Source organism: Oryzias latipes, chromosome 16, assembly GCF_002234675.1.
Source record: "Oryzias latipes chromosome 16, ASM223467v1".
NCBI lineage: Eukaryota > Metazoa > Chordata > Actinopteri > Beloniformes > Adrianichthyidae > Oryzias > Oryzias latipes.
This window is the reverse complement of record NC_019874.2, coordinates 32743419-32763644: the sequence shown is the minus strand read 5'-3', so window position 1 is coordinate 32763644 and position 20226 is coordinate 32743419. Positions and strand designations below refer to the sequence as shown.

At 48.4% G+C, this 20226-nt stretch overlaps 3 protein-coding genes across 7 annotated transcripts; 1 reads left to right on the top strand and 2 right to left on the bottom strand.

Annotated features, from left to right (window-relative positions):
* Nucleotides 1-37: 37 nt before the first annotated feature.
* Nucleotides 38-9116, bottom strand: decr1 (2,4-dienoyl-CoA reductase 1). Of its 2 annotated transcripts, none has more exons than XM_004086694.2 (10): nucleotides 8873-9116; nucleotides 6803-7008; nucleotides 6680-6737; nucleotides 6524-6610; nucleotides 6298-6445; nucleotides 1136-1235; nucleotides 958-1030; nucleotides 753-899; nucleotides 357-419; nucleotides 38-280 (listed from the first exon to the last, which is right to left on the bottom strand). In XM_004086694.2, exons 1-10 carry the CDS (start codon nucleotides 8927-8929, stop codon nucleotides 221-223), a joined length of 999 nt encoding a protein of 332 aa, XP_004086742.1. In that variant the 5' UTR covers nucleotides 8930-9116; the 3' UTR covers nucleotides 38-220. The 2 variants fall into 2 exon arrangements, with proteins under 2 accessions (XP_004086742.1, XP_023819637.1); XM_023963869.1 differs by having other exon boundaries at nucleotides 6803-7107; nucleotides 8873-8970.
* On the top strand, nucleotides 8713-10426 carry pmvk (phosphomevalonate kinase). Of its 3 annotated transcripts, none has more exons than XM_004086695.4 (5): nucleotides 8713-9115; nucleotides 9460-9523; nucleotides 9593-9745; nucleotides 9817-9946; nucleotides 10015-10426. In XM_004086695.4, the coding sequence occupies exons 1-5, from the start codon at nucleotides 9021-9023 to the stop codon at nucleotides 10164-10166; spliced, it is 594 nt and encodes a 197-aa protein (XP_004086743.1). In that variant the 5' UTR covers nucleotides 8713-9020; the 3' UTR covers nucleotides 10167-10426. The 3 variants fall into 3 exon arrangements, with proteins under 3 accessions (XP_004086743.1, XP_023819639.1, XP_011471667.1); XM_023963871.1 differs by lacking the exon at nucleotides 8713-9115 and adding an exon at nucleotides 9122-9220; XM_011473365.3 differs by lacking the exon at nucleotides 8713-9115 and adding an exon at nucleotides 9187-9209.
* On the bottom strand, nucleotides 10417-20223 carry LOC101168689 (tropomyosin alpha-3 chain). Of its 2 annotated transcripts, none has more exons than XM_011473363.3 (9): nucleotides 19931-20223; nucleotides 16337-16480; nucleotides 15371-15504; nucleotides 14635-14752; nucleotides 14476-14546; nucleotides 14243-14318; nucleotides 12753-12815; nucleotides 12607-12676; nucleotides 10417-10818 (listed from the first exon to the last, which is right to left on the bottom strand). In XM_011473363.3, the coding sequence occupies exons 2-9, from the start codon at nucleotides 16469-16471 to the stop codon at nucleotides 10736-10738; spliced, it is 750 nt and encodes a 249-aa protein (XP_011471665.1). In that variant the 5' UTR covers nucleotides 16472-16480; nucleotides 19931-20223; the 3' UTR covers nucleotides 10417-10735. The 2 variants fall into 2 exon arrangements, with proteins under 2 accessions (XP_011471665.1, XP_023819638.1); XM_023963870.1 differs by lacking the exon at nucleotides 14243-14318 and adding an exon at nucleotides 13976-14051.
* Nucleotides 20224-20226: the final 3 nt, after the last annotated feature.

Genomic DNA, 20226 nt, shown 5'->3' with positions numbered 1-20226 from the left:
GTACTGTTTGGAAAAGACAGACTGACAAGAACAGCACTAAGACTGGATCCTGATCATTTATTCTTTTTAGTTATACATCGTGTTAGTGCAAGAAAAAAATCCCAACAGAGGAATGAAAATGTTGAAAGTTCTTATTTAGCACCTTGTGGTCCCACCCACACATTCCCACAGAGCTGGCATGCAGCAAGAAAACCAAGTATACAACGAGAAACGTCAGACTTTAGGATCCCTTAGTGCTTCTGATCATGGCTTCCATCATCGTCCACTGATCTGGAGTCACCTGGAACACAAAGTGGGAGACTATAGTCCTGGATCCAACCAAAGCCACCAACAGCTCCTTTAAATGTGAAACTCACACTTCGCAGCTCATTAAACTCTCCTGCCATCGACACGAGCTCTCCGCCGTCAAACCGGACCACCTCGGATACACAGAGCAGAACAAAAGATCGTTGAGTCACAATCAATGCCACCGTCGCTCCAAAGTACTGGACCAGCAAGGTCAAGACCTTCGTCCTTGATGTGTACCGAGACATTTGGGTTTCAGATCAAAAGATGACAATGAGACAAAAGGTCAGAACTCCAATGAGAATCAGAGCATCTATATGCGTCAAAGGACTTGGGAACGTTTTCTCAGTCCTGGCTTGTTACAATTATTCCTTTTATGAGGGGAGGTAGATCACAGTTTCAGGGCAGACCCGAGTTCAGACGCCTTTTTCTGTAACACTCCAATGTAGGTTCTAATCTGGACTTACTGCTCCAGACATCCAGTTGGCGTAATCGCTGCTCAGGTAAGCTGCGAGGTTTGCAAGCTCGGCTGGCCTTCCCAGTCGACCAGTTGGGATGCGGCGCATCATGTTCTTCTCAAAAGCGCCGGTTGGATCGAGACGACTGAAAGCCCCCTGAGCAGCAGAACATGTCAAAAACAAACAAAGACTGGATCATTTATCTCTGGTATACCTTTGTTCTGATTGGTCCAGGCTGTATGATGTTGAATCTGTGGCCATAGCGCCCCCACTCTGCTGCTAGAGACCTTACACAAAACGACAACCATCTGTTACCAAAAACCTCGAGAAACACAGCAGGACCAGATAGTGGTCCGGTCAGGATGTCTGTGTGAGGTGAAACTCTCACGAACTTGTACAGCGCCTCAACTCCGGCCTTTGCAGACGCACTCGGAACCACAAAACCAGAACCGGTCTCTGCATAAATTGTGGTTATGGCCAAGAAGGAGGCTCCTGAGACGACAGAAACCACAGCAAAGGAAACAAACGTCAGTCCAGTGTTGGGTCAGTCATTGTTGCTGTTCCAAAAATGACAAGTGAAAATATTGTAAACAGAAAGACATAGCTCTAAGGCAGGGGGGTCAAACTCATTTTGGTTCGGGGGCCACATTTAACCCGTCTGATCTCAAGTGGGCCGGACCAGTAACATAAAAGCTGGAACCTCTCCAGCTGGGTCGGCTATTGTTCAGCCACTGCGGCTCTAGATGGGGACCTGCATCACCGCTTAGCTGTGGTGGAGCGGTCCCCGCCTGTGATGCTGCATTTGGCTGTCTATGCGGCTGTTCACGGAGGGGGAGGTTCCAATTATTAGCGTTTCCTGCATCCTGTTTTTGTGCTCAGCATATTTCTCATTGTCCATTGCCATCACTTAGCGGGTGGGAGGTGTGAAAGGAGTGGGGGGCTAGGTAGGGGGAGGGGGCCCCTATTTATTTATTTATTTTTATGTTATTCATTTTTAAATCGTCAATCCTTGTTTTTATATTTTATAGTGTTTTAATGTAAAGCACTTTGTGTTATATTTTTATATGAAAAGTGCTTTATAAATAAAGTTTGATTTGATTTGATTGAAAAGCAAAATAACAGCTTTGTTTTAGTTCTTTACTCAGTTGGAACAAATGCCTCAACCAACATAGTAGCCTAATCACGTGGGGCCAATCGATCTCAAATAGAATCAATTTCAATTAAAGAAAAGTTGGTCTATTCAAATTTATACAGACTGAATATTTTACATCTGACACTGAAGCAATCCAGAAACTTTTCTTTATGGTGAGTCTCTGCTGGATGTCATATTCTTTGAGCACTGCGATGTTGATGACATACAAAGCATTTGGGGTTTGCATTCAGCTTCGTGAAAGAAAGAAAAAAACTCTGTCCATTTTTCCTGGAAGGCTCTTCACTCCACTTCACGTTTGACAACATTTTGGTCGTTAGGGTGTCGCTACTGATCATCCTTATAGCAAGATAACAGCGGTGAGGCTCATAGGGAACCAAGGTGCATCCTACCCAGACGCAGAGCTGTTAGGTTTCACTTTTGGCACGTGCAGAGATTTGCTGTTTCACCTGTTTTTCCTTTCCTATGCTCCGGAATTGCACATTTCGGTTATTTCTTTAAAAAATCATAACTCGCCACAGGAATGGACTAGAAACTTGGTTTCATTTTTAATCATCCTTACGATTTTTACTCTTCATGTGTGGGCCGGACTAAACCACCTGGGGGGCCGTATGTTTGACATCCCTGCTCTAAGATGTACAGGAGGTAAAAGGCTCAGCAGCATCTTTTAATCTTTTAAAGTTAAATAAAAGTTTCCTGAACGTGTTCATAGTTAATAAAGTAAAACTCTCTTTGTGAAAAGTTGAAACTAAAGTGCAGAAAGGTCCTTGGTACTGTAGCATGTCAAAGAAAAATGTAAATCGGGGCTGTCAAACTCATTTTGGTTCAGGGGCCACATTCAACCTGATTTGAAGTGGGCCGGACCGTAACATAAAAGCAGAAGAAGCTCCCCCATTATAATGTTTTTGTTTTTCCTCACTTGGAAAAATGTCTCAACCAACATAATAGCTTAATTACTCATTATGGCACATTCCTTCACAGAGGCCAATGGATCTCATATAAAACAAAGGAAAGGTGTGAAGGAAAGAATGAATGGGGCCATGTATGGTCAGATTTGGAGTGAAAACCTCCTTCCATCAGCACTGAAGATGAAACATGGCTGGGTCTTTCACCATCCCAAACACACGTTGCCCGGGTAACAAAGGAGAAGCATTTCAAGGTCTTGGAGTGGTCTAGCCAGTCCCCAGATCTCAACCCCAGGGAAAATCTTTGGATGGAGTTAAAAGTCTGTGTTGCCCAGAGACAGCCCCAGACCAACACTGCTCTAGAGGAGATCTGCATGGAGGAATGGGCCAAAATACCAGCAACAGTTTGTGAAAACCTTGAAAGACTTACAGAAAACGTTTGACTGCTGTCATCGCCAACAAAAGGTAAATAACAAAGTACTAAGGTGAACTTTTGTTACTGACTAAATGTTTATTTTCTACCATAATTTACAAATAATTCTTGAAAAATCGGAAAATGTGATTTCCTGGATTTTGTTTTGTATTGTTCTTACAAAAGCTAAGCGTTAAGCTCAGGGGTGGCGAACACGAGGCTCTAAGCCAATGAGCATGCGGCTCTTTGCGTCTCATCATATTTTTCACTCAAACCTTCAGAGGGTATTAAAAATAAATAATAATCAAAGTAAATCGGCAGTTGATGCTGCTCCCGACACACAAGTGAGCGCCAATCATTTGCGTGGGTTACGCCCACTGCCAACTAAACATTGATGTGCTGCAGACCGTTACCCTGATGGTCAAAATGGTGAAATTCAGAGAATAAAGATGAACACAGGACGTTTCTGGAAGAACGGGAAGATTCTTACTTTCTACTGAACAGAATGACGTCACCATGTTTATCATTATGAGCTTTGGAAGCAGGAAAAATGTTCACGATAAAAAAGAACTAAACGTATCCCAGAGAAAATGAAAAACTCTTCCTGATCAACACAAACTGTCTCCTTTATGATCCCTCCTTCATGTTGTAGCCATTTAAAATAAGGAATTGACATTATGATTAAATTCTGTGTCAAAAACATTTGTTCCCATAACACTGTAAAGTCCTATTTCCGATTTCCTCAGGAAATGTGTTGTTATTTTTTTGTTTTTTGTATTAAGGACACGTCAGCTGTAAGTCATGTGACTGACGGTACCGGGGACTGATTTGATAAAGGGGACCAAAGTAAGGGGGGGGGAGCAGCGCATCCTGTCGTGACGGGGGGGGGGGGACTTCAGGGAGTCTACGAGAGACCTGAGGAGAAAAAGAAAAAAGAAGCGCATCTAACGCCTGAGGCTCGGATTCCGTTTTGGGGATTTGTTTCTGTTTGGACAAACTTGGACAGTCAACCGTTGGGTGAGAGGATTCCTTTTTTTCGTTTGGATATCTTTCATTGGGAAGAATGCCTACGTGTCTGGAGTGGGAGTGACCGTGAACTTTGAAAAGGAAGACGCTACAGCACGGACATTAACGGCACATTTAAAGAAAACAAACGGTTTTGAGAGACTAAGGATTCTTATATTATTTGGGTTTTTCTATTGTTTGGTTTACTTGTGTTATATAAAAGAATCTGAATAACAAAGAGGAAAAACTGTTGTGTGTAAATATATCCATTTAAAGAATCTAATTACCCTAAAAAAAGTAATGAGCACTATAAATAAATAGATGATCGTTGAAATGTGCCCCCCCCTGAGGTTTCTTATTTTTTTAAAGGAGTTTTTCCTTACAGAGAAGGAGGGTCTGAGGGCAGGGATGCCCAGTTTAGTTTAGTCTGTTTAGTATTATCCTATTGAATTCTATGTGTTTATGATCCTTTTGATTTCATGTTTCACCTTTTCAATTACCCATACGAACCCCTTGGAGACGACTGTTGTTGTGAATTGGGGCTAAACAAATCAAATTTAATTGAATTGGCGGTGGGTGGGGTGGGGGGCAGTTATTCCCACCCACAGAGCAGCTTCTTTCTTTCTCAGTTTAGGACAATCATTCATCGTCTAACTCGTGATCAGCAGCGTTAGCGTTAAAGTGACTAGTTGTCCAGTTGCTAGCAGCCTGACGAGCAGAGAGCTGAACCATAACCACGCTGTTGAAGCTCCTCATTGGCTAAACACACCTGATCAGGTGATCAGCAGCAGGTAAGCCAGGCATTCTGGAGAACCAGCAGGAGGCGGGCCCTCCAGGCCTGAAGTCTGACACCCCTGGTTCTAGATATGTCTGTTAAATGGTTTAGAACAGGGGTCTCAAACTTGCGGCCCCCACCGTAACCCTTGTGCTATCCTAGGCACTTTAACATTGGGAGGTGGGTCATCTAGACCCACTAGACAGTGCTCTGAACCTTTTTTCTTCAATGATTTGTGATCTTCACTGGTGTCCATGGATTACAGGAAATCTTTCCACCTTTATCCACCTTTGTCCTGGTAGGGAGAACACCTCAATGGAGGGGGGGGGGGTCATCTAAGATAGCACCAGGGTTAATATGAAAGTTTAATGTTAGTGCGTCCTGACACTTTGTATGAATGACACCTTTCAGTGTTGTGCGTGGAGTATACAAGTTCCATACAAGTTTACTGGCTCTCAGACACTCACACGTTGCGCGTGTGTGTGCGTGTGTGTGCGTGCGTGTGTGTGTGGGTGTGCGTGCGTGTGTGTGTGTGTGCGTGTGTGTGCGTGCGTGTGTGTGCGTGTGTGCGTGTGTGTGCGTGTGTGTGTGTGTGTGCGTGTGTGTGCGTGTGTGTGTGTGTGCGTGCGTGTGTGCGTGCGTGCGTGTGTGTGTGCGTGTGTGTGCGTGCGTGTGTGTGCGTGCGTGTGTGTGCGTGTGTGTGTGTGTGCGTGCGTGCGTGCGTGCGTGTGTGTGCGTGTGTGCGTGTGTGTGTGTGTGCGTGCGTGTGTGTGTGCGTGTGTGTGCGTGTGTGTGCGTGCGTGTGTGCGTGCGTGGGCGTGCGTGCGTGTGTGTGGGTGTGCGTGCGTGTGTGTGTGTGCGTGTGTGTGCGTGTGTGTGCGTGCGTGTGTGGGTGTGCGTGCGTGTGTGTGCGCGTGTGTGTGGGTGTGCGTGCGTGTGGGTGTGCGTGCGTGTGTGGGTGTGCGTGCGTGCGTGTGTGTGCGCGTGTGTGTGTGTGTGGGTGTGCGTGCGTGTGTGTGGGTGTGCGTGCGTGTGGGTGTGCGTGCGTGCGTGCGTGTGTGGGTGTGCGTGCGTGTGTGTGTGTGTGCGTGCGCGTGTGTGTGTGTTGAAGTTGCGGCCCTGCCTCAGCTAGACCCCGCCTTCTGTGGCCCCCAGGTAAATGGAGTTTGAGACCCCTGCCTTAGAAAATAAGTGAAGCGGATGAAAGTGGTTCTGGACCTGTAGAAGAACCACATGGGTTCTAAAGTTAGGTCCTTCCTTTCTAGTTTTCTGCTTCTTCATCCGTCGCTGACATTTCTGGTTCTGACCTTTCTGGTTCTGGATCAGCCTCTTTCCGAGCTCCAGAGTGACAAAGGCGGTTCCGTTCAGGACGATGTCGGTGATGCTCTTCCAGCCGTTAGGAGACAGGCGTTCTGTTGGACAGACAAAGTTCCCTGCTGCATTGTTGATGATCACCTGCACCAATCAGGACACAGCACAGAATCACTACAACAGACCGGGCTCTGCTGTGAGGGTCCGGTCACATGAGCTTACATCCGGAAGGCCCGTCAGCGCCTCCATCTGGTCCACACAGTGAGACACGGCCTGTGGGTCTCTGACATCACACTGGACCGCGTGAACCTGAGCAGAAACGGAGCAGCGTCAGACCGTGGCGGCCGGCCGGCCGGCCGAGAGGTTCTGCTTCCTCACCTCCTTTCCCGTCAGGCTCCGGATCTCTGTGGCGGTTTCCTGAAGGACCTCCAGCTTCCTGAACAAACCGGAGGTTACGATTTCAAACGGACCTTTAGGGTCCTCGCTCGTGTGACCTCTAACCTGCTGGCAATGACACACTGAGCTCCCAACTGCGACAGAACCGTGGTCATGGCCTTGCCCAGGCCAGTCCCGCCTCCAGTGATGAAGGCCACTCTGTTGCTGAAGGTGCCTGCGGGCAGCATTACGCCCTCTTGTGGAGGGAAGAAGTCGGACTCGGGAGCAGAACCAAACTGACGGGGGGCGGACCTGTGGAACCATGACCCAGACTGCACAGACGTTTCTGTGTTAGACCTGCCTGATCCAGATCCAGATCATCCAGAACCAAAACGGCCACATGGACTCTGACAGCGGCGTCGCCCCCCCACCTTTATCGAGCACAAACAGACGGACGCAAACACTGTGGACAGCAGATCACATGGAGCGCACTGAACTCTGTGAGAGGTCAAAGGTGAAGGCCTCAGAACTTTAGGAGGCCAACAATGAAACCCTCCTTTTGGGGGTCATTGCTGTGTTTCTAGAGGTCAAAACCGGCGCCGTTTTGCAGTGTCAGTTCAGGGGAACGTCTTTACCAACATTTGCACCAAGATAGTGTTTAGTAGTACCGTGACATCATCAGAGTAATACTGACATAAAAAAACCTAATATGAGTTTTTCAGGCAGACTACTCTAGTAGTGTTTTACTCAGTTACTCCAACTAATCAACTCACCTGTTCGGCCTCCTATTTTAGGAGCTGTTCATCCTTCTTTACTGAAGCGCTGCGTTCTTCGCACCACCCCCCCGGTTTCCACCTCCGTTAGGGAAGTTATTACCCAAAAGTTTATGGAAATCTGTCTCATGGAATTTTACAGTTTTATGACAAACGAAAGGAAAATGAAATAAAGATTTTACTGCATGAGTCGTCTGACAGAAACAGGAAGATCATGATGTCTCTTTTTATAAACATGTTCTTCGTGACTAAATTCCATATTCACAAAATGAATTTGCTAATAAAAACCTGAATTCTGCATTTTTAAAATGATGATGTAAATGATTAACATCAGTAAATCTTTTGGATTAGTGACATCAATTTACTCTCATTTCTATTTTTTTCTTTTCTATTTTAGTTCTTTATTTGTTTGGTTATTGTTGAACACCAGTTTATTTTAAAAATCTAATTTTTATTCTTAATAGTTAAGATTATCATAAGGTTACATCAATGTTATCCTGTATTCAGAGTTGTGTTCTATTCTTATGTTGGATTGTTATAAATTTTTGTATTATTTTCAGCAAATGTGCAATTAAAAAACTCCTTTCCATTCCCTCCCCCTCCACCCCCACCCCTCTTGTCCAATGGCGTCCATGGAACCGACTGCAGCACCAATGGAGACGCAGAACCACCGAACACTGACTAAAGCAACACGGACCAGAGGAAACCGTTTCCATCGGCGCTACAGCATCGGTGTCTGCCTGCTGATGATGTCATCACGGCGGCGGCTAACGCTTCACAGAGAATTTCCTGCAGCACTGATCTGCTCAGGAAATAGAAGAAGATTGTTGGACTTTGAAGAGTTTAGCGTTCCACTCATAAATAAAGTGTCATCAGGCCTAAGCTCTATTATTGAAAAGAGGATCTGAAGCGGGGACATGCGTCATTCGTGATTCTTTCTTAGATCATTGCTAACATTATAAAGCCTCTAACTCCATCTGCTGCATTGACTTGATCCTATTTGTCTTTTATTTTGAAAGGAAATAATGTGAGGGAAAAACTCAATTTAGAAACTGTTTCACATTAAAAAAACTATTCACTTCATGCTCATGTTTTGTTTATACAAAAAATAAAAATCCAATAGTTTATTTATTTCACACAATTGTACCAATATTAGCGTAAATGCTAATCAGTGTTAACGTCCTGTTTGGACCCCCAGGGGGCGGAGTCACGCAGAGGCCCAAACCTAAAGGGTGGAGCCAGACTTTTTGGCTCCTCCTCCTCCTGAGTTCAGGGGCGAATCGACCCGAACGGCTCTTTTTGTTGAAGGTTGGCAGCACGCGCGTGTGCACGCGCATGTAAATCGGGAGAAAAGTGGCTTAAAGGCGAGATTTGATCATATTGTTGGCAGCATCGTAATCAAAGACGTCCACGGTCGTCTCACCCGTGACACTCGACTCGTCTGCGCTCCAACACGGGCACCGCTCAGCCACGCCGCCATCTTCCTCCAAGTTTTGTCCTGCGATTTACCGGAACAGCCGGTCCCTCTTATTTTGAAGGATGTGTGTTTCCGGTGCGGTTTGTCCGAGCTGATGGAGGTCCGAGGTCCTGGCCCCAAGTTGGTCCTTGTTTTTAGCGGGAAGCGGAAGTCCGGAAAGGATTATATCACGGACCTGATCTTAGATCGGTAGGCATCCGGTCCAAACAAACGAATGATCTCGATCTCACAAGCACGCGCGAACTCTAACCCTCAGAAAAACGAAACGATCGCGCATGCGCAGGTGACGTTAAGGTGACGGACTAAGGGAAAGGGGTGGAGGAATTTGTATTACATGCATTTGGGTGGTGTTGCGTTTATGTTCAGAATGAAAACTAAACATCAAGTTAAAGGAAAGATGGACGAAAGGAGATAAAAGAAAAGAAGGAAAGGAGAGCAGAAGTTCATCGTTTTTTGTAGCAGAGCAGCAAACGCAAATAGGAACTGACATGTCCCATGCCCTTAAATGCAACACGTGACCTCTTCTTTTGCAGTCTGGGTCCAGCGGTCTGCACCGTGCTGCGCTTGTCCGGACCCCTTAAGCAGCAGTATGCTCAGGTGAGCTCACCTGTATCCCACCTGCCTTTCCCGTTGCTCTGGTTCCGATCGGTTCTGCTCCTTCTCCAGGAACACGGCTTGGACCTGGACCAGCTGCTGGGTCCCGGGCCGTACAAAGAGCGGTACCGGGCTGACATGATCCACTGGGGAGAGGCTCGCCGCTGCCAGGACCCAGGCTTCTTTTGTCGCCTAGCAACCGCAGGGGCACAGCAGCCTGTGTGGGTACGTTTCTGATGTGCCGTCTCCATGGCGACTGGGGGCAGATGACTCACTGCCACGCTGTGATTGGTCAGGTGGTCAGTGATGCGAGGCGGCTGTCGGACCTGCAGTGGTTCCAGTCCGAGTTCCCGCACAAGACCGTCAGCGTGAGGGTTCAGTGCTCAGATGAAACGCGGCAGAAAAGGGGGTGGAGCTTCACCACAGGTGAGTGCACTTGTTTGTCAACAGCCGTCCATCCCGACATCTCAACTTACTGACCACCTGTCATCCAGGAGTGGACGACGCTGAGTCTGAATGCGGGCTGGATGAAGGCGTGCACTTCGATTGGCTGATAACCAACGAGCCCACGGCCCCCCCCCTGGATGAGCAGCTGCAGCCAATCCTGAAGCTGGCGGGAAAGGCTGCCGCTTCCGCCATTCAGTGACTCCCAGACTCACCTGGTCTACTTCTAACTCACATTGATGGATGGGAGGGCTGTGGTGACCAGCTGATGTAGAACTGCTCCACAGTGGCAATGCATGCTGGGTAAAACCTCTTCACATCTATGCAGCTGCAGCCGTGGCGCCTTTGAGCAAGAAGACGGCTCGGATCAGTGGGTCTACCGGTTATTGATCAGTGGGTCTACCGGTTATTGATCAGTGGGTCTACCGGTTATTGATCAATAAAGAAGCAAGTTTCCGTCTACTTTGGTGCTTTTATTTGATAAAATCCTGTGTCATCATTGAGTGTAAACTAAACATCAGGTGGAGTTTGGCCCCTGCTTCGTCACGTTTGGCAGTGGAATCCTTTACCGGTTGGCTAAGCAACCACTTGGGCCACGCCCCCAAAACAAAGTTTAATGGCTGACAGGAAATCAATGATGATTTCAATCAATTAGGAAAAAATACTGAATTAGTAACAGATTAGCTATCAACCAGGTTAGGCATAAAACAAAGACGAGGAATGTGACAGCGGGAATCATCACAAGAGAAGGCCACGCCCCCGAGCGGCGCTTCAGCAGGAGCCCAGCTCGTCCATGGTCTGCTTCAGCGTGGCCTGCAGCTCCATGTTGGCGTTCCTGGCTGCGGTCAGAGCATCTGGAAGAAAAGGCAGAGATGATGGCTGAACCTTCCTGGACTCGTTCCATGAATGTGCTGACGGGAACGCAGAGCTCTGAGCTTAACAGACCTCCACGTCGTAAAAACCTAACCTTATGATGACCGAAAAAAACCTGGCACTGGACCCTGATAACTTGGCAAACTACAGACCCATTTCCAACCTACCATTCCTGTCTAAGGTTCTTGAAAAAGTCTTCACTGCTCAGCTCCACCATCACCTCTCAACGCACAGCTTGTATGAAAAATTTCAGTCTGGTTTCCGGCCAGCTCACAGTACAGAGACAGCCCTGGTCCGAGTCATGAATGACCTACTCATGGCTGCAGACCAGGGCTCCCCATCTCTACTCTTCCTTCTTGACCTATCAGCTGCATTTGATACTGTGGATCACAGCATTCTCCTCAACCGTCTTCATACTACTGTTGGACTCTCTGGGAACATCCTCAACTGGTTTAAATCATTTCTCACATCAGGACAGAATATGTGGCTCTGGGAACTGCTAAATCTCACACACACACAGTCACCTGCGGAGTTCCTCAAGGCTCTGTTCTTGGACCTTCACTCTTTACCATCTACATATCTCCACTTGGACAAATCATCCGTAAACACAACACTTCATTCCACTGTTACGCCGATGACACACAGTTATATGTAAAAATGATTTCCACTCCCAGCCTAACTTCTTCTGCCCTCCAGGCATGTCTCGAGGAGATAGAGGCATGGGTGGCTAAAAACTCTCTCCAATTCAACAGCAACAAGACTGAACCCATATTAATCGGTACCCCTCACCAGATCAAAACATCCTCCACCAAAAGCATTCTGGTCTCTGGTCACAACATTCTGCTCTCTTCACCTGTGATCAATCTTGGTGTCAAAATCGATTCTACTCTAACATTTGATCATCATGTACGTCACCTCTCCAAAGTCTCTTTTTTCCATCTGAAAAACATTGCAAAGCTCCGCCCCTCACTCACCCAGTCTGATGCAGAAAAACTGATCCATGCATTTATGTCCTCCAGACTAGATTACTGCAATGCTCTCCTTGTTGGGATTCCTGGCAGGAGCCTGGAAAAGCTCCAGCACATCCAAAACTGCGCTGCTAGGGTCCTGACAAGGATTTGACCACATCACTCCTGTCCTTCTGTCACTTCACTGGTTACCCATTCGTTCCAGAATTCAATACAAACTCTGTCTCCTCACCTACCAATGCGTCCATGGAACTGCCCCTGCCTACCTCAGTGAGCTCCTTTCCCCGCACGCCACTTCACGACTCCTCCGCTCCAATTTCACACACTGCCTTCATCAGCCAAGGACCAGGCTAACCACTATGGGAGACAGAGCCTTTCAGGCTGCTGCCCCTCCACTCTGGAACAATCTTCCACAATCCCTCAGAGCCCCACAAAGCCTTGGCAAAACTAAAAAAGGCTTAAAAACTTCTCTTTTTAATAATGCTTTTTAGTACTTTCATTGTTGTTTTATTTTTGTCTTATTTTGTTCTTATTGTAAACCATTTTTATTTCTGCCTCCATTGTAGCGCTTTGAGATTTTATCTAAAATGTAAAGCGCATTCTAAATAAAATGTATTATTATTATTATTATTATTATGAACCAAATGGAAGCTGGACGCTCTGGTTCCAGTTTAGAAGTGGACCAACAAAAGCTGAGCGTAAAAAACAAAGAGCCTGCAGGAAGGTTTCCGGTTTAAATGAAACGTTCAGCATCGGTGACGGGTTGCCACGGCGCCCGTCTGATCAGGACTCATCCCTCACCTTCCAGCCCGTCGATGGTTTTCTCCAGTTTGGTCACCGTCCGCTCAGAGAGCTCGGCTCGAGCCTCGGCCTGAAATGGCAGAAAGACGGCAGGTGAGCAGGTGAGACGAACACCTGAGTCCCTCTGCGGGGGGACGCCGACTCACCTCCTTTAGTTTGTTGCTCAGGTTCTTGATCTCCTCCTCATAGCGGTCCTCCTTCAGGGAGTACTGAGACAAAGAATACAGCCAATCAGACACAAGGAGCCGGCCTGAGCGGCTCCATTTGTCCCGGACCACACAGGTGCAGAATGGACCGGATGGACGCCAAAGGCCAGAACCAGCTCGGACAGCATCCTCAGCCCACCTTTTGCTTTACATTGGATCCTACCTCCCAGACTGGTATGGTCGGGACCACGATGGTCCCAGACTGGTATGGTCCGCATCATGACGGTCCCAGACCACTACGGACCACGACAGTCCCAGACCAGTACGGTCCGGCCCAGTACAGTCCCAGACCACGACGGTCCCAGAATCGGTACGGTCCGGACCAAGACGGTCCCAGACCAGTACGGTCCGGCCCAGTACAGTCCCAGACCACGACGGTCCCAGACCAGTACGGTCCGGCCCAGTACAGTCCCAGACCACGACGGTCCCAGAACTGGTACGGTCCGGACCACGACGGTCCCAAACCAGTACGGTCCGGCCCAGTACAGTCCCAGACCACGACGGTCCCAGAACCGGTACGGTCCGGACCACGACGGTCCCAAACCAGTACGGTCCGGCCCAGTACAGTCCCAGACCACGACGGTCCCAGAACCAGTACGGTCCGGACCACGCCGGTCCAGCCCAGTACAGTCCCAGACCACAACAGTTTTGAACCCATATATTCAGGTCAACAAGAAGTCTGGCCTCCTGGGGGTGCGGTTTGTTTTCAACTGACCTCCTCACTGCTGATTACCTGGCTCAAGAGTGTCCAGCCAATCAGAAGATGCCAGATCAGCGCAGGCCTCTGCGGCCCTCCCAGTCACTTGAGAACCAGACCAACCAAAAGAGCACACCTTTGTTTAAATAACTGAGTCTGCTCGGTTCTGGAACCGGTGCAGTCTGAGGCAAAGGAGAAAGCTCCGTGTGCTCCCAGCAGGGTCACTGGGACACCTGTGCTGCTCCTTCAGGGTACCGGACCACACCAGGACCATGGCAGAACCGCAGCGAGAACAGGAGCTCCATTAAGGAAGTCATAGGAGAACAAACAGCAGCCGAAAACGGCTCACACCAGTCTTTCTCCAAATCTTTCCCGGAGAAATTTCAGAGAAAAAACAGGAGCTGAAACGTTGTGGGAGGTTCTAGGCGCGAGCTCCTCCTCCTCTCCCCACACCCCCCCCCCATACCTTCTCAGACTGCGCCTCCAGAGACTTTGCACTGGCGAAGACCGTTTTCAGCTCCTCCTCCAAAGCACGACCCTTACTGCAGATCAGAGGTTACATCACACAGTGCAGTCAGACAAGTGGGCGTGGTCTGCTGTAAGGTGTTAGGAGCTGCAGCAGGTAAAGCCATGCACAGAGCGGGAGGAGGAGCTGAAGCAGAAGCTGAAGGTCAGAGGTCATGGAGGCAGGAGGAGGAGCTCAGATAGCCGAGGGTCACATGACCTCATGTACCTTGTCCTCAGATGCTTGCAGGCTCTTCAGCGATTGGTCGTAACTCCTCAGCTGCTCCTCCAACCTCCGAACTTTACTGTTAAAGAGGTGAAGAGACAGACAGGTGGGCAGAGAAGGGAGAGGCAGCGGCCATCGTTTCCATGGAAACGGGAGGAAGGATGCAGAGCGCTATTAGTGAAGCCATGAAGGGAGATCAGAACTGAAGAAGTCCGGTGTCAGAAGACGGCACTGACCTGTCGGCCTGCTCGGCCCGGTCCTCAGCCCGTTCCAGTTCTCCTTCCACTATCACCAGTTTCCGGGCCACCTGTCAATCATGATGAGCACATGCTGTCATTTCAATCAGATCCGCTCCAGGTCGGCGCAGACTGAATGCGTGGGCGCTGTGGACGTACCTCCTCGTATTTGCGGTCGGCCTCCTCGGCGATCTGCTTGGCCTCCCTCAGCTGGACTTCCAGCAGCTCCATCTTCTCCTCGTCTTTCAGAGCTCTGTTCTCGATCACCTTCATGCCTCTGTGGACATGGGAGGAGCCCCAATCAAGACGGCTTCTTTACGTGAGGTCAGCCCCTCCCCACTATAAGCTTGGCCCCGCCCCTTTAAACATAAACCCCAGATGACACAGCTAACATCTGCCTGGAACTGTTTGTTCAGCCTAAACCTCGGCTCTGACACCATCTGGTCTGTACCAGGGTCCGTGTCAGAGACCAGAATCTGATCAGAGCGGGGGCCTTGGTCTGCGCCATCATTTAAAAAAGTCCCGCCCCGATAACCTTCTGATTTTCTAGGTCATCGTTTCTGCAGAGCAGCAGGACTTCATCAGAAATCCCCCTGTGAGTTGTGGGCGGGACTGTTGGCAGGGAGTAAACCTGCCCTCATTTCCCATCATCCATCTGTTCTCACTCTCCCCACTAGCTTACAGCCCCTCACCAGATTCCAGCTCAGACCATGAAAACAAAGACGTTCACGGATAGATTTGTCTGCAGGTGGATGATCAGAAAGGGGCGGGGCGTGGAGACTGAACCCGCCCACTGTTGCTCGGCATATTTAAAGAAATACTCAAACAGTTTTGATCTGAGTTTTCTTTTCAAATGTGCTCCAACACCAAGAAGAGCGTTGTCATCACAACCCACCTCTCGCTTTCATCGGCGACCTTCTCCACCTCATCCAGTTTGAGCAGAGCAGCACCAAGACGCTCGTGGACTCTGTCCAGATTCTCCTCGCTCAGCTGTAGACGCCGACCCAGGGAGGACACCTCCGCTTCAGCCTGCAAGACAAACCCCAGGGTCCACAGAGCCCACGGTCAAGCAGTGACCACACCAGATCCATCCACCGAATCCTCAGCCCACCCCCCCAGGGATCGGCATCCGGCTGCAGGCTGAAGGAAAGCAGGCGCCGAATCTGCCTTCAGATGCTACAGCGTCGTCATGGTGACGTGGTTAAAATGGGCTCTGGTCCCAACCTAACCCCCCCCAATAGAGCTCAAACCAGCCAGAGAGCTCACATGCCACCAGAGGACAGTCTGCTGTCAAAGTCTGTACTTAGACCGAGGAAGGCGAGGATGGCCAGTTGGTCTTTTAAGGTATTTTGAGACAGATGGAAGTAAATCTGAGTTTTTCCAGGTTTCCTAAAGTGGTCTTTTTATTTTATGCACTCTACTTTTTCCACATCTTACACCGGATCCTGCGAGACGCTACAACGCTAAGCGGGATCTTCAGATCCCCGAGTCTGTGTGGGTCCCCGAGTCGGTGTGGATCCCCGAGTCAGTGTGGATCCCCGAGTCAGTGTGGATCCCCGAGTCAGAGTGGATCCCTGAGTCAGAGTGGATCCCTGAGTCAGAGTGGATCCCTGAGTCAGTGTGGACTACTTCTTATTTGATTTCTATAAACAGACATTATGAGTCGTTTGGACGGGAAAATGGTCTGGTTTTGCTGTAGAACCTTAATGTGGTTCTGGAACTAAACTGAAACCAGCACTGAGTGGTTTCTCCTGAGAGCCTTGGGTTTTTGTACACCCACCCCCTCCAATCCAAAAGTCTGTTTGGACTGTTTGTGCTGGAAAAAGACCCGGATGTTGCCTCAGACATCAGACATACGCACCTCCTCTCTGCTCCTCTTCTCCTTCTCCACCTCCCTTTGCAGCTTTTCGGCTCTCTCATCAGCCTCTTCTGCCTGGTCCTGCAGAACTTTGATCTTCTTTTTCACCGCCTCAATGCTGTTCATTCCTCCACTCATGTTCTTCTCCTGGAAATGGGCCAAACATGTTCAAGATTAGAAAATCACGAATCAGTTCATTAAAGAAAGGACTGCAGCAGAAAGAGGAGGACTGGCTGGAGGAAACAGGTTCTTGAAGTTGGGTGATCCGGTTCAAACCAGGTTCCTATGGAGGTCTACCATTATGCTGAAGTGTGTGGAGGAGGACCTGCAGGTTTAGAACCCCCCCCCCCCCCCCCCCCCCCCCCCCATATGAAAGTCTGTGTCAATGCTGCTGGATCACATGCTAGCGCTAATTACGGTTCTTTCTTAGCAAACTACAGAACCCCAAGAGGCCATTTTAGCTCAGTGACAAACACCCCACCCCTCCATCACATACAAACTTTCTATTGCAGCGTCATGCCATTCCAGGCCATTCCAGGCCAAAAGCATTGGCGTGTCTGGATGTTGGAAAGCATGCAGGAATGTGATCCTCAGGCTCTACTTTGAAAACTAAAAATCAAAGCCACCAAAACCAGCAGGTGGCGCCAGCCTCCCTCCAGACTGCAGCACAACAGAAAGGTCCGACTCCAGATGAGGCCTGCAGAGACCCACCCAGCAGCCGGAGCTCCAAAGAACCAGTCCAGACACGCAACAACAGTGTCTGGTTTCAAACGTGGTCTAAAGAGAGTCTAGTCAGTGTTTGTGTGACGTTTAGTGGAGTTTTCTGCCCATTTCAATGTAAATGTTCCTTATTTTAGAGATTCTTATAAATCAGCTTTTATAATAAAATGCTGAAGATGAGCTGATGAAGAAAAAACCTCACAAGCAGCTGAAGGAATTCCATGTGATTCAGCAGCTCCAGAACCAGAGAGAACCCGGCCTCCAGTGGGAACTCCTAACAGTCTTTGGAGCAACGTTGATGAACTTGTGGAGAACCAAACACCCGGTTCTGGGTCAGGTGGCGACATGCAGACCTGCCGCCGTCTGCAGCCACACTGCTGACCTGCACCGTAAACCAACCTGGATGATCACCTGACGATTCTAATGCAGCCTCAACACGCTAGTGGAGAACTTTTAGGGTTACAGCAAAGAAGGAGAAGAACCCGTCCTCAGTGCTGGAACGATCACATCAAGATGCTGGTTTTCCGTCAGCTTTGAATTAGGGGTGTATTTTCAGTTACACTCATCTACCTCCAAGATGAAGTCATGTCTGATTAGATTTCAGAATTATTTCTCTGCGCTCTGTAGGACAGACATTCGATTACATTAAACCTAGAAGCTGTAAAGCTGCAGAAGCTTTTCTGTGCAGAAAGCGGCGTGTGAACGTACGGCTGAATTCACGCCTGTGTCCAGGGTTATGAGGGTCTATGAACGTTATGTTTCAGGAAGTCCCACTGAGACCACCAGAACCATTGTCTAGCATGTTCTGTAGAGCTGCGATGGCGATTTCTGACCTGATGACATCACATCTGAGAAGGAGGGTCTAAGGCAGGGGTCGGGAACCTATGGCTCGCGAGCCATATATGGCTCTTTTGATGGTCACATGTGGCTCGCAGACAAATCTTTACTTATACTTTTTTTTTCATTAGACCAGTCCTTCTCGGGCGCGATGCCAGAGGCGCGCAGTAGTAACAGTGCTTAGAGAGAGAAATCTGCGCCAGCATTATCAGTTTACTATTATCTATTATTTCACAGAGTTTGTAGCAGCCGGAAACCTGTGAATTGCCGTGCCCAAAACTGCGCTCCCGTCTCTGAGAAAGAGCGCGCAGATGCGGGGACGGGATGTGTGAGGGAGAAAGCAGAGGGCGGGGGTGAGGGGTTGTGGGGACCGGCAGCAGGTGAATCGCGCTGGGATTGTAAAAACGTAAAACCCGCTGCCCGTCACCCACTGCAGCGTGTGAGTGTGTGTTTGGCTCCGCGTCTGCATGTGATCAGTCTTTGTCACATCTACAGAACATTCAGACCTACGATCACGTTAAAGTCTCAACGCCTGCATGAAGCAGAAACTCACCACGGATCAACCAGACTAGACAATCAGCAAAACCACCACAAGAAATACTCATCATTTATTAGCAACAGCATAACAATGTTATTAAAAAGAATCCACAGACTTCTTGTACTTTAGAAATGTTGAAATTAAATCAAATGCACACATTCATTTGTATATTTAGTTTTAAACAAATTGTCGCGGACTGAGTTGGATGGCTGTTGGGTCGCGTTAAAAGTTCTGGAGTTCATTGAACGCGTCAAGCAGAGATCTGATTGGCTCTCAGTTCTGTCGCTCAGCCTGTTGTTAGGTAGTTTGGACCAATGGGGTTCAGCTATGGGCCGAATAAGGGAAATGGGAGGGCTGGAGCGGGAGCAGGGGAATATAAAGTAGGGAGACGCGCTCTCTCTCGTCTCGGCGGGAGAGATTCAGGAGTTGCTGAATTAATTGAACGGTGTTTGTTGCGGTCTGCAGTAATCGGAATAAAGAACTTTAAAAGAGGTTAAGTCTCCGTGCCTCAGTGTGGGGAAGGGACACTACATTATTGTATGGCTCTTTCGAAATTACATTTCAAAATATGTGGCATTTATGGCTCTCTTGGCCAAAAAGGTTCCCGACCCCTGGTCTAAGGGCAGGGATGTTCATTACCCATAGAATGCTATGACTATGTTCTGTACAATTCATATCTGACTGACAAAAGTGAGGCACTTTGTCATGATGGATTTTATATTTTAATTTATGTTTTGTGTCATTTCACTTTAAATGTGTTCAAAGGGAAAAAGTTACAAAGTAAAAAGTTAAATTAAAAATAGTTTTTTGTTGTTGACATTTTATCAGGAAGCACGTCCAAATAATAAACATTTATAACCCAAACCCTAATTTTATATTGTTGATAAGAATGCATTCAAACAACAAAACTGTTAAAGCATCCACATGTAGGACCTCATGTAACTAAAGTAAACCGGGTTTAGTCTGGAACCAGATTCATACTTTGCACGAGGGCAGTTTTAAAAATGAATGAAAGACGAGAGGATCTAGTTCATGCTGTTTGCATGACTGGATAAAAAGTAATAAGTACAATCTCATCCACTAACTACAGTGAAGTAATCGATTACTTTTTAGAAGTACTAGTTACCCAACTCTCGGCGCGTGCCCGGGATTTTGTCTTAAGGAAAACTTTGTGCTGAAGGCGATGAGAGTTTTCTGTTCGTACCACCAACCATTCAGACCAGGTCTGGACTCGACCACCTGAACACCTTTCCACAGGTGTAGCAGGCAGGAGACCTGGAGCCCTTAGGCCGGTTCTGGCTCACGGTCGCGCGGCGGAGCCCCTCTGCTCTGGGCGTACCGGTCTTCCGCGTGCTCACCAACAAGCGGGAAAGGCGTCGTCACTTCCTGATGCCGTTTGGTTAGAATTCTGGTCCATAATCGACCGAACTTTTTAAAATGGTTCCGCCCGGAGGCCGAATCAGACAGTCATCACAGGAACGGCGCACCTGAGCGAAACTTACCTGAGAGTTCGTCCGACGATCGTGAGCTCGAGTCCGGCCTGCGCCTCACTCCTCTGTTAGCTGCTAACGGCTAACGGAACCGCTTCTTCACGGTACAAGGCTGACGAGGCTGCGCGTTCGGTCCCGTGACGGCTTCTGCTCCGCGTTAGCAGGTCCGGTTCTGGTCTCTCCCGGTCGGTTCTCGTTCAGCCAACTCCCAGTTCTGAACACCGCCTACTTCCGGGTTAAATTCCCACAGCAGGAAATGACGTCACGAAATCAATAAATTGCATCTTCCGTTTTCAAAGAGCTCTTTT